The 13,920-nt window shown below is 38.6% G+C and overlaps 1 protein-coding gene across 1 annotated transcript in view; it reads right to left on the bottom strand.

Moving 5' to 3' along the window:
• The window catches only part of LOC106071039 (pyrokinin-1 receptor-like), a 266,696-nt gene extending 259,978 nt beyond the window's left edge, over positions 1–6,718 (bottom strand). Inside the window, exon 1 of the mRNA XM_056033457.1 lies at positions 6,043–6,718. Within this exon, the coding sequence (XP_055889432.1) occupies positions 6,043–6,598 (556 nt within the window). The 5' untranslated portion in view covers positions 6,599–6,718. The remainder of the gene's footprint in view (positions 1–6,042) is intronic.
• Between the last annotated feature and the right edge of the window lie 7,202 nt (positions 6,719–13,920).

Raw genomic sequence — 13,920 nt, 5'->3', positions numbered from 1 at the left:
CTTAGTTAAGACAGAGGACTCCAGAACGTGAGACTGAAAGGTTGTGTTATTGCAGTTAGATTTTGTTAAGAAATAGTATTATTAAAGTCTACAGCATTTATTTCTTTTGATCACAAGTTGGTTTTGTCTATATTGTTGTAACTCCGTCATGCGCACCGACATGTCGTTTTGCTAAGTACTAGACTATAGATCAGCGGTTCTCAACCTTTTAAGCTCGTCGACCCCTTTTTACAATCCCCCACTCTCACGCGACCTTCCCCCCCCCCACACACACACAGATACAGCTATAGAAGAATAGACAATAACAATCCATAGTTTCAATGGTCTTAAGTGACCCCTGGCAAATCGTCAATCGACCCCCAAGGGGGTCGCGACCCACAGGTTGAGAACCCCTGCTATAGATGAATGTTGACAACAGAGTTTCGCCTAAATAAGGAAGTTTTTGTGATGCGTTTTGATCAGTGTACTTTGAGAACCTTCCCAAAAAACAAATAAACAAAAAAAAACAACTGGTCTTTAGTACTAATTATAACCTAAGATGTCTATTAACTCGAATGTTTCCGTTTGAGTCTATCAAATGTTTATTTCATAGATGTATGTGTGTTGGCCTGAGTGATGAAGCGATATAGAGTGAATGTAAAGTGTTGTGAAGACATATATTAGTACAGACAGATATCGATGAGACTCTAATAGACAAGCTTTAAAGACTGAACTCGTTTTTAGAGACAGTAGAAGTCTTGAACAAAACGTTAAGCCGTGAAAGACCATTTTTTTTTATAATTTTTTTTACAAACCTAGCAACAGCTCACTGTCTGTCTGTCTGTCTGTCTGTCTGTCTGCTTGTTACAAATTTAAACACGCTATTTCTCCCACTTCCCATTCTCGGATTTCAAATAAAAAAGTACAATTTCTTGTCCCTAAAAAACATGAATCAATAAAAAAAACTTTAGCGATTAATTAATGAATTAGTGATTATTAATTAATTTTGTTTGATATAAAAAGGGAAGTTCATCTTACAATATTGAGAGATGTCTGTAAATGTGCAGTTCTATAGATCTTATAAGCTTTTTTTTTTATAGTTTAGGTTAAAGACATTCTATAAGAGATTATTTTATTACATGGGTGATGAATGAAAATTGAATGGAAAGAGAGAGAGAGAGAGAGAGAGAGAGACAAGAGAGAGACAGATTCGCTCAGACAGACATACGGATATAAAGAATGTTAAACAAATGAGAGATACATAGAAGAATCGATATTTGGAAGACGAAGATCGATATGTGAAAGGATCGATACATAAAAGGCGAAGATCGATACATGAAAGACGAGGATCGATACATAAAGGACGAAGATTATTACGCAAGAGACGAAGATCGATGTATAAAATGCGATGATCGATACTTGGAAATCAAACAAAAGAAAACATGAAAGACGAAGATCGATACAAGAAAAATAAAAGAAGAAAACACAAAAGACGAAGATCGATACATGAAAAGATCAATACATGAAAGATAAAGATCGATACATGAAAGACGAAGATCGATACATAAAAGACGAAGATCAATACATGATAAGATCGATACATGAAAAGATCGATACATGAAAGACGAAGATCGATACATGATAAGATCGATACATGAAAAGATCGATACATGAAAGACGAAGATCAATACATGATAAGATCGATACATGAAAAGATCGATACATGAAAGACGAAGATCGATACATGAAAGACGAAGATCGATACATGAAAGACGAAGATTAATACGCAAGAGACGAAGATCGATGCATAAGAAAGGATGATCGATACTTGAAAATCAAACAAAATAAAACACGAAAGACGAAGATCGATACATGAAAGACGAAGATCGATACACGATAGATGAAGGAAAGATACGTTTACGTTTAAGAAAAAGTGGAGATGACTCCAAATAAACAGAGACTTTGTTCAAGTGATGAAGATGAATGATGGGGGAAGAGAAAACAAAAAAAAAAGATTAATAAAAACAATGTCAACAAAAACATTATCATCACAAAAAAAAAAGATAAAAGAGACAATGAAAGCATGATTATCAAAGGATATTTAAAGGTAAAGATAAAGATATTTAAAAACATGAAAGTAAACCTTCGGTTCAATCACGGAACAATTCTAAAAGATAATGCCAATCATTTTTTTTATGCCTTCAATTTCCTTTATCTCAATTGATGCTTGTGTTTTGTAAGAGAAACAAAACTTAGTTTCTATAGTGTAGACTTAAGTTCTATTTGTCTATCTCATTTAGTGACATTGCATTCAAAAGCACGCAAACACTCACATGTACTGTACCTAATAAACCGCCAACATTTGCTAACACTAACAGTTCACCTTCACCTATCCCTTAGTCCAGCGGTTTTCAACCTTTTAAGTTCGGCGACCCCTTTTTACAATCCCCCACTCTGCCGCGACCCCCCCCACACACACACACACATACAGCAATGGAAGAATAGACAATAACAATCCATATTTTCGATGGTCTTATGCGACCCCTGGCAAATGGTCAATCGACCCCCACGGTGGTCGCAAGCGACAGGTTGGGAACCCCTGCCTTAGTCTGTTGAACCGTTCGGGCACCAAGCACGATCTTTTGACATTATTTCTCCATTCCGCTCTGTCCTTGGTCTTTGATAAAATTTCATTCAATTACAGGACTATCCATTTTTTGTTGTTGTCAACAGTTATCCTGAATTAAAACGTTTATATGTTGAATCCGATACATTTCTTGTTATATCAGGTTGAAACATCAATAGCTATTTCGGTTGATAAATTAGTGGATATATTGGCAAATTCATCAATTGATACATTTATTGATCATAATTAATTTTAAATACAAGTTTATATTTGTAAAAGAAGAGGAACTAAGCATCGCTGGACAGGTCAAAGTGGAAGTCCAATAGTTGGACATAGTCTCAAATACTCGGACTTAAGATGTCACGCCATTTCCTCAGGGTCACAATTTTGTGATTACTTTGAAAATTCCATTTGTTCTTAGAATGTCATTTATTCTTGGAATGTCATTTGTTCTGAGAATGTTATTTGTTCATATTGATAGAGAAGCAACTGTTTAATTAGGTTTTTAAATTAATTTTTTTTTTCTTTTTGGTGACATTTTCAGTATGACTCACTTGTAGTCACCGAAATGTCATCAAGCTCCCCGGATGAGCTGGTGACGTCATTGTTAACTCTTTCTCTCCGTAATTATTTACCACATTTTGGTGGAATCAACGCTGGTATCGTCAGTTCGGAGAGAAAGCGTTACTCGAAGCAAGTCTATGTCATCTTGTAGCAGGTCATAAGTTACACACAAGAAGTTGATCTAGATCTCAATGAAGTATCTAGTTTCCTGCTGCGTCCTATTATTAAGTTTGACCCCTAACCTTTTTTCTCGTTATTCGATAGTTTACGACATTGAAAAGAATACATTTTACTCTATCGTGTGGGTCGTCATTGTTTCTAGTGCATTTTATTGACTAGAAATAGGTTTTAAAACAGGTACCATGTAGAGACTGTCAAATTCTTTCTGAACTTTGCCGGGTATTAATCATACAATGAACGTAGCGTTATGGAGTGTGTGTGTTTCTATGGTGATGGTGGGAAGAGGTTAATGATTGGTTGTGAATGATGCAAGGTAAGCGGCATTGTCGTCAGCGGTATAAGTTAAAACTGACGACTCCAGAACGCCAGACTGAAAAGACGTGTTTTTGTAATGAGTTCAATTTTGTTCAGAGTACCATTTTATCTTATCTTATCTTATATAATACAGACGTTACTTCAAAAAAAGAAGATGATTACGTACTACGCGTCATGCATTCAGTCATGCATATTAACCAATGACTTAAATTCTGCCAAGTCACTGGTTTTCCTGGCTATGTTATTAGTCGAGTGTACTACATTCATTTCATATTATCTCAAGCTGGTTTGGTGTATATTGTACTAAAGTTATACAAAATATTTTTCAGAAAGACTTTATTTAAGTTATTGTTTAAGTTGTTTTGCAAGTTAAAATATAATTCGTCTGCAGAGGTTTAGTTGTCTTCCTGAAGCTTGGTGCTACAAGTCAACGATTCTCCGCGGCACGTGGATCTAATGTTTGTTTAGCCTAGATGTAATTTAAACCACATGCAATGTTCAAAGGTAGACGCTGTGGCTACTTGAGTACTGTCTAGTTACTTCCGGTTAATGTTTTTTTGGACAGAGTACATACTCGTATAATGCACCCGCTTGTAAAGAATTATATATGTACAAGTTAACTGTTTTTTAATTTTGTTTCGAAAAAACTAAATGGGACATGATTGTATTGTGATCTTAGAGTTGGCAGCACAAATGGACGAGTAAATGTTTAATTTATAAAGGATAGAAAGACAATATATCAAGTGAAAGAAAGTAAAAGAAAGAGAGAGAAAGAGAGAGAAAGAGAGAAAAAGAAAGAGAGTGAGAAAAAGAGAAAGGGAAAGAAAGAAAGAGAGAGAAAGAAAGAGAGAGAGAGAGAGAAAGAGAGAGAGAGAGAAAGAAAGAGAGAGAGAGAAAGAGAGAGAGAAACAGAAAGAGAGAGAAAGAGAGAGAGAAAGAGAGAGAAAGAGAGAAAGAGAAAGAGAGAGAGAGAAAGAAAGAGAGAGAGAAAGAAAGAGAGAGAAAAAGAGAAAGAAAGAGAGAGAAAGATAAGAGAAATAACAGATAGAAAGAAAGAGTAAGAGAGGCAGAGAAAGAGAAAAATGCAAAACGAAAAGAAATAAAAAGGTATAAGAATTTAAAATGAGATAGAAACGGTTTTTAAAGAGATATTTTAAACCAAGTGAGAATCTCCAATTCTGACACCATTTCTTCCAGACATTCGCTCCTAATTTAATCATATTCACCTATCGAAAATGTCACTATCAATGATTCAGATGCTGGGAAGATTCTCTCCCCTCCAGACGTTTGTTCTTTACGAGTCCTGTGTAACACAGCACGCGCACATCACGTGCCACATCAGTCCAAGGTTTTACCCTTCTTACTGAAAGTCTTTTTCAAACACAATTACGTCATCAAGCGTCAGAATTTAGCGCATTAATGGACACCAGCAGACGAACAAAAAGTATGCACACGTCTGCTGGTGACGGAAACTCTATGGGGGCATTAATTAGGACACTCACGTCGAGCGTGAGCACCTGTCACTGAGAGTGTCATGACATGTCGTGCCTTAATATCAGCTCACACATGGGAAATAGTACGGGCACGACTCACAGCAGAACTAGAGCCCTGGGGTACATGTTTATACCACAAATAGGACAAGAAATTAAAATTATATTTTGATAACTGCGTCATCGAAAGTATAAAAATGGAATCGTTTTGATTTTCTTCCAATGTTACCTTGAAATATTTTTTTTTTCTTTAGACATTTTTTTTTTTCAGAAAACAGTATGGCATTCTTTAGAAATATATCTAGATAGTGTATTACATTTTTGATGAATTGATATTGATACTGACTATTGGGAAGACCTAGCATAGAGAGTTGGTGACCTAGGAAGCTATGGACAGTGGAAAAAAAAAATGGGCCTCAGCTCCGAAAAAAAAAAAGCGTGCCACACGGAAATTGGCCGGCTCCTCTACCGCCAAAGCGAAAGCCACCTTGACCTGCGATATACGTGAACGGGAGTGTCTCTCCAAAATAGGGCCCCACAGTCACATGAAAAGGTCTTCTACGAGACGAACCATAATCCTTACGACTGAAGTAGGCCACAACATACTTCTTGGGGTAGATCTTAAGTTCAACATATTTATTTCAAGGTAGTAAGCTTAACACAAATCTATTTGTGTGTTGTATTGCTGTTGTTGTGTAAGAGACACCGTGACATTAAAATGTTTCAATGGCTCTCAGTATTCTCAAGTGTTCCAGAGTAAAAAAAAAAGTCATTTTAAAACTCTGGAACATCTAGCTCATCAAACCCTTAGAAGTGAAAGTGTGCCTTGTAGGTCTTGAAAGTGAGTTTGTGAGAGGTAGAGGAGCTTAAAATCTTAAGGCTACTTACCCAGCAGCAGAGTGATGACGTCAGAGATGGCCAGGCTGAACAGGTAGTAATTGGTGGCCGTGTGCAGGAACCGGTTCCGCGTGATGACCACGCAGGTGCAGACGTTGCCCAGGACGCCGGTCAGGAAGATGAGGACGTACAGGAAGGTCAGGACCACCAGCTTCTCGGTGCTGACGTAGCGCTCCCCCAGGACTCGGCCCATGTAATCCGCCTGGGAGACCAGGGAGTAGTTCACCTCGGACAGGTTGTAGCTCTTGTTCTCCCCTTTCACGTCGCAGAAGGCCGTCACGTCCGGGGTGAAGTTGGACGTGATCTGGCGCACGTCCTGCCACGTCACGTTGGCGCCGTAGAAGACGGCGCTCCCGAGGGGAACGCCGCTCGCGTCCAGCGCCCTGTACGTCGGGCTCATGTAGTCCTGGGATGAGACCAACTCGGCGTCGCCGTGTCCGCCGAAAGCCGGACTCGTCCGGTAGGCGCCTCTCCAATTCCTAACGCTGAGATTAACCCGGCAGCAAATCTGCTCGTTTATTTCCAGGTAATATCCTCCGTCAGACATTTTCGCCAAATCGTTTCCAAAGAATCAATAATTTATTTCAACAGAATTATTCACAAAGTTGCTTAGCGGATAGGAAACACATAGTTTACGTTTAAGAATTGAGCATCTGAAAGTATGGCACTTGCGCGAAATGGACCGAAATCATGCTTGAGATAAAGACATCTTCGAAGATCGTTCACAATATACTACCATCCTTATTAGATATCATTTTTTGAAAAGTGCTAATTGCTATTTCTAATGTATCGACTAATAAACACAGGGGCATTATCTGCCTTGGTTAATCCAGTCGAAGACATAAATCCAAATAACATAAATAAACCCAACTCTACCGAGAAGGCAAATATTGTAAGTATTCCATGTGGTAAGGGAAGTGTGAATCTATTGTGTAAGAAGATATCCAGTTCTCAGTTGTATGTGTATCCAAGAGATGATCCAAGATAAGAAAACACTTTTGAATACGAACGATATATCCAATAATCCACGTGAATATCGAGATGTGTATGAAAATTAAAAACAAAAAAAAAGAGATATCCATTCACACAGTGTGAACAATATTGTCAACTTCGAAGAAAATAAAACACAACTTAATAGATTTACTATACTTGATATTAATTAATGGATCAGATACAGCTGTCCAGAGCAGACGTACTCCGAATTGCCTCTCTTTGTATTTCGATGATGTACTTAAGAACGAGATTAAGACCAAAGAAAAATTAAATCAATGTAGGTAGTTGACCCCTGAAGTTCTGGTGTAAACGTCCTCTCCAGTATCAGGTGAAGTGATAGCAGAAGTAGCAACACGTGACGTAATGTCACCGCCTCAAGTCTGACATCTGTTGTACGCCTGTAATAAAAAAAAAAAAAAAGAGGTAATTCTATATTAACAGCATAGTTGATATTGGAGATTTCATTTATGGGGGATAACTCTAAATCGCTTGGTAAATGTTGGCGTTTCTGGTGTACAAAACGTAACAAGGGTTTATAAAGCATGTATTATAGGCCTTTAATGGTAGTTTATTTGACAGTTTTGTGTGTGCTCCTATTAGCAATGGAAAATCCTATCTCTGTGAACTACTTGGCAATTGTTCAATTGCATGTAATTTTTGAATAAAATTTTGTATAAACTTGAATGTCGTCTGTTCTCGTTTATATGTTTCATTATAAGTAACGCACACATTGTGAGACACATTTCCTTATACACAATACAGATATTTTTATTATTATTATGTTGAGAACGAAAGAATATTCATATTCACTGCCAGGCCCAGGGTCGAGCTTCGAAGAGAAACCAAAATTCATTGTTTGTCCGTTCATCAGTGTCCACTGAGGAATTTTCTGGTGATGTGGCTGGTCTGCAGCAGAACCGCCCTCTGACAGGCAATGAGAATCTTCTTAAAGAAGGTCAAGGGCCTTGAAGGTATTTGCGAGTTCGGTTGTCATTATCCCCTTGATATAACAATGGGGTATATTGTTATTTTAGACAACTTCCATAAACGCCTTATCTCCAAGCCTAGGCTCCCATATTTTCTTTGCTTTGCCGTTTCAGTTTTTCTTATATTATGAGACATATGTACGGCGATGTTGATGGTTTAAAGTGCAATGGATGAGCCTCGACCAGGGAGAAGAGCCTTGTGGATTACTGTGTTTCTATGCCATTGTAGAAACGAATTAATTTTCATTCTCTGGCACTGACAGGGTCGAGCTTCGTTAGAGAGAAACACAATTCATTGCAGTCCCTTTAACAGTATCCAATGAGGAATTTTCTGACGATGTGAAAGGTTAGCAGCAATATGTCCTTTTGGCAGGCAGCGAAAATTTTCTTGGGAATTCTTACGGCTTCGAATGTGCCTTCGAGGTTAGTTGTCTTTATCCCCTTGGTTATTATTATTATTATGGAAATAGATTAATTTTCATTCGAGCTTCGTCAAAGAGAAACACTATTCATTATTTCATTGTAATCCCTTTAATAGTGTCCACTTAGACATTGTCTGATGATGCGGCAGGTCTGCAGGAGGTGATAAGGATCCTCGTGGGAATATCTTAGGGTTTCGAATGTTTCTTCGAGGTCAGTTACCATTATCCGTTCGGTTGTTATAACAATAGGATGTATTATTACTGAAGAAAGATTCTATATTTGCGATATTCGGACTTTTGTTTTTCCATTTCAGTTTTCCTTATATTGTAGGATAGTGGTACGGTGATGTTAATTAATAATAGCTTATCAATCCTATTATTATCATTATTATTATTATATTTTTTAGTTTGTCTAATTTTTAATACCTCATACTTTACCTTCTTTTTTTTATTTAACTTTTTGTATAAATGACATTAAATCTCCCCCGCATTTCTTTATATTGATTTCTCTTTTTTTAATATGTTTCTGTATTTCATTGCTTACAGGATGTAAACCGGCTCACAATGTAAACAAACGGGAGATTACTCTGTTTCAAAATGTATCGAGCAAATCCCGAGTATCAAGCTAATCCCGTTATCTGCCAGTTTTATGGCTTCTTGCTTGCCTCTTACAGCGTAGATCTGACGGAATGAAGAAAAAAGAAGAAATTGTTGAAGAGATGCAAAACTTGGGGGGCCCGGAGGAGGGGGGAGGCCTTAGAGATAGAGAGACAAGGTTACAGGGAGGAGAGCAACAGCAAACATGGTGACACAAGTCATATTTATTGCGTCAGTTATCTATGGCTAGTAGAGCAGCAAATAAATAGCGAAATTCTATTGGATAAAAAAGTTGGTCGATTTTACGACTATCCGAAAAAAAACGGAAAGCGATTAGAAAAGTGCACGTCACTTCCGACTGTTGGCCGTCTGGTGCCACTCCTCGCATTCAACAACATTCAACAACCTGCGCACGGTGCGTCCCTGGGACTAGAACTGCTGCTTTTTTTTCACTTGTCTTCACGGAGACGTCCGGGACATGTAATATAGTCCTAGATATCCTCAATACCAATAACTCAGAGACTAACAAAAGGTGAAAGAGCTCTAGAGCTAATCAGGTCAAGCGTGGCAAACACCATTGCACGTGACTGCTCGCGGTAACACACTCGGCCAATTTCATGAACGGAGCGCATCCTGACATCATTAAGAGTCTACTTCAATTGGGTCACGAAACTAGTCTTTTGAACTGAATGTGACCCTGCTGCAAGTCCGAACCTATCTCTCTACCTTGATTCTTCTCACCCCTTACTTTGTACACTCTCCCATCTCCTCTCTATCTGCCTCACCACTCTCCCATCTTCTCTATCTTTCTCTCCCCACTCTCCTATCTCCTCTCTATCTCTCCCCACTCTCCCATCTCATCTCTATCTCTCTCCCCACTCTCCCATCTCCTCTCTGTCTCTCTCCCCACTCTCCCATCTCTTCTCTATCTCTCTCCCCACTCTCCCATCTCCTCTCTATCTCTCTCCCCACTCTCCCATCTCCTCTCTGTCTCTCTCCCCACTCTCCCATCTCCTCTCTATCTCTCTCCCCACTCTCCCATCTCCTCTCTATCTCTCTCCCCACTCTCCCATCTCCTCTCTATCTCTCTCCCCACTCTCCCATCTCCTCTCTATCTCTCTCCCCACTCTCCTATCTCCTCTCTATCTCTCTCCCCACTCTCCCATCTCCTCTCTATCTCTCTCCCCACTCTCCCATCTCCTCTCTATCTTTCTCCCGACTCTCCCATCTCCTCTCTATCTCTCTCACCACTCTCCCATCTCCTTTCTATCTCTCTCACCACTCTCCCATCTCCTCTCTATCTCTCTCCCCACTCTCCCATCTCCTCTCTATCTCTCTCCCCTTTCTCTTCCCACTCTCTCTTTACCTCTCTCCTCATTTTCTGTACACTCTCTCCACTCGACATCTCTACCCCGCCACCATCTTCCCCCCCCCCCCCCACTTTCTCCTCTCCATTTCTACTTCTCTTTCTTTTATCTCCCCTCTAGATCTATCCCTTCTCTTTCTCCCTGCGCTCTCTTTTTCTCTCTTCCCTCTCTCTTTCTATCTCCCTGAAGACATCTTGATGCACATCGATACCACTATTTGATAGGAAAACAAAAGAGTCATTAGTGTTTTAATGTTAATTGTATACTGCACCAATACAAGCCTAATATTTTGAGTTTGGGGTAAACTGAAATGTGTATCTATGTAACGAATAGTGTTAGATATCCGGAGATTTATCTTATCTTATACAAACCTTCCTTTAAAAAAGATAATTACATCCTACATGTATCCAAGTGTTAATCTTTTCGTGCGTCTTAATTAAATAATTTAACTCTGCTAATTGGTTATCCTGGCTGATTCAGTCAATGCGTTTTATGTTCTAATAACACCAGGAATGAAGGTGAACTTGTAAGAATTAGTTCTTGTATATGGAATAAGAAAATTGTCTTTACCAAGATCTGAATCAGGGATCCCAGGGTTCGGAAGCCGAGCGCTTTTCTTCTCAACCACCAAACTCTGTTTCGTTGATAATATAAACACTCTAAACACACTGCTTTAAAAGGAAAAACAAAACACACTGATGAAATATAGAGAGCTTATAGTAAACCCGTTTCTGTCCGCCATGCCCTCTTATTCTATCCCATCATTCTTCCAAGCCCCGCCCATATGATTAAAAAAATTCATCATTTCCTAAACACACGCAGACATACACACACACACGCGCACACAACACACACACACACTGAGCCTCCAGCCCTTTAATAAAAGCATGCATTGTCAAATATTCATAGAAACTTTAAGCCATACTTTGTTTCTAGCTTAAATAATCATGATTGAAAAGTCTTAATTCCAAGTGAAACTTTGCCAATGGAAAAAATCTGGCCAACGTACGTGTATCCACTAAGAGTACAAGAATTTTAATACAAGAGAGAAAAAAACAACATGAGTAGGCTATATATATTATTGAGCGCGTAGGAATCTTGAAATTCTGGAAAAGCGTGCAAAATTATCACAACACATCACATTCAGAAAATACAACACATCACATTTAGATAGAAACTGTGAACGCAACAAAAAATAATGCAATACAGGTTGTCCGGAGATCGCAGATGAGCGGGTAACCATAATAAATTATGATGCATAGCTATCACTTGGAAAACTGCTGGCACGTTATTGCAATTTACATAAAGAATTTAGGACAGAAGAAGCATAATAGAAATGTTAACAGCTTCAGAATCATTTCTCTTTCTCCTGGCCACCATTTTTGTTTTCAATTTATTCGACCTAATTTTATTATGATACTCTTTTGAATGATGAAATAGATATTTAGAATAAGCTTTATTGTTCGCAAAGGCGGACTGCCTTTAGGTCGGAAAACAAGATAATAGAGTCGGAAGCGTCTGAGAGGCCAGAGGTAGTCAGTATAGCAGAAAACATGACGTTTATATATGTCATGTAAAATACGTGCCAAGGTCTCATGGTTTGAATACATAAAATATTTACAAGAAATTAGGTTCTGGAAGATATTCATATTACTGTAATGTACGCGTCAAGGTCTCGTTGTTTTGGATGAATGAGGTGCTTATAATTAATTAGCTCCGTGCAAATACTAAAACGTGCTCATATTGCTAATAATAGACATTGGACTTTCCCTATGACTAAAATTAGATTTCGAACTATTTCTGATGAAATGGGTATACAACCAAGAGGATGTCTACAAGCGGGGGTCGTTCAGTTTTCAAATAAGATGATTGTGTCTAGTTGTGTGACTCTACTACTGAAATTAGATCATATTGTGTATTTCTAGTGCGTGTTTAATATTGGCGTGAATCCAAGTTGAGGAATTAAAGTATTTTATTTCACAAAGACGATTGGTGTTCTGTTTTTCATTTAACTCTTTCTCTCCGTTATTATTTAACACGTTCTGATAGAATCAACGTTGGCATCGTCAGTTAGGATCTCTGACAATGCGGTGGACTATGGGTAATCAGGGATAGTTCTATCATGTACATGACGTATTAAATCCCCACAACCCCCTCCCCACTTCGTTTTGTTGTCATTAGAGTTAAGACTAGGTCATTAAAACACTTTGCAACTGCAAGCCCCACCCCTTCCACGTACCGACTAGAAATGAAAACAAATGCTGATTCGTAAAGACGTTTTTTTTTCCATGGGTTTTATCGTATGGCACTCGGACAAAAAAAAAGAGGATGAAGGCCGAAATCCGTTGGAGATCCTCACATTTTCGTTCTCATATGACAGCCGACGTGTCTGTAGAAACGGCCCCTCGTGTGGATTACAGGATTATAACGAGCTATTTGGGCTCTCTTCCATCCCCGCAAGTGCAAATAAGTGTGGTTCCATTCGGCACCCCGATAGGGAAAAACAAAAAGACTATATCTATGTTTACTTAAAGTTATTTCATTTCCTAAATTTCTTGGAGCTAAAACGACTTTGTTATGATGCCATTTCAGCCCCCCCCCCCAACCTTTTTTTTTGTTTGGAACTCTCTTTGTCACTCTACACCCACGCACTATTTTTTTTAATGGACTAACACTGAGTTTGCACATAAAGAAAAAAAGATTTGAACCAAGCAAACTGAACCAAATCTGGCAGCACCGGTCACATAATTCAATATATATCTTTCTGTTGATAACGCTTGCAGGAAGACAACTAAACCGCTGTAGGTGTAATATATCTTTAAATAATTTCTTGGTGAGCGATATTAAATACAACTTTTATTATAATAAAGACAAAAATCAAGTTGATATGAGATAAAATAAGAGCAGTGCAATTAATGATAATTTTTTTATATATCTAACTCACTACAATATATATATATATATATATATATAGTTCGTCCATCGTGATTCGATGACGACCACTTTGTCATCCAGGGGGCAGAGGGCTTTGCACTTATGCCTCCTCATGTGGCTGGTGAGACCTATGTGAGCCCGGAATGTTCGGCCGCACACTGAGCAGGTTATTCCAGCTGGAGTTAGTGTCGTTTGCCTTGGGTTTTTTTTTCTGGCGTTTTTCTTCTGCCAGCGTTGTTCTTTTTTCCTCAGCAATAAAACAACCTTTCGGTCTCACGTTCCGGAGTCGTCTCCCCGAACTAAGACCAAGTGACGACAACGCCACCTATGTTGCATCATTCACAGCCAAACGCTCACATCTTTCCACCGTCACAATAGAAACACACACACACTCTAAAACACTTTGTCGTGGATTTTCTGCAAAGTCTTTTACGAAATGAAGAATTGGTGCCGAAAGTCAAAGCCAGACCAAAACACATTAAAAAGGCAAACGGGGAAAATGGACTCTATTGACGAGGGATTAAATATTGAATACATAAACATAGTAACGCCATAAGAGTGCAATAGTAA

This window comes from Biomphalaria glabrata, chromosome 6, assembly GCF_947242115.1.
Source record: "Biomphalaria glabrata chromosome 6, xgBioGlab47.1, whole genome shotgun sequence".
NCBI lineage: Eukaryota > Metazoa > Mollusca > Gastropoda > Planorbidae > Biomphalaria > Biomphalaria glabrata.
The sequence above is the reverse complement of the archived record's forward strand: the minus strand, read 5'-3'. Positions and strand labels throughout refer to the sequence as shown.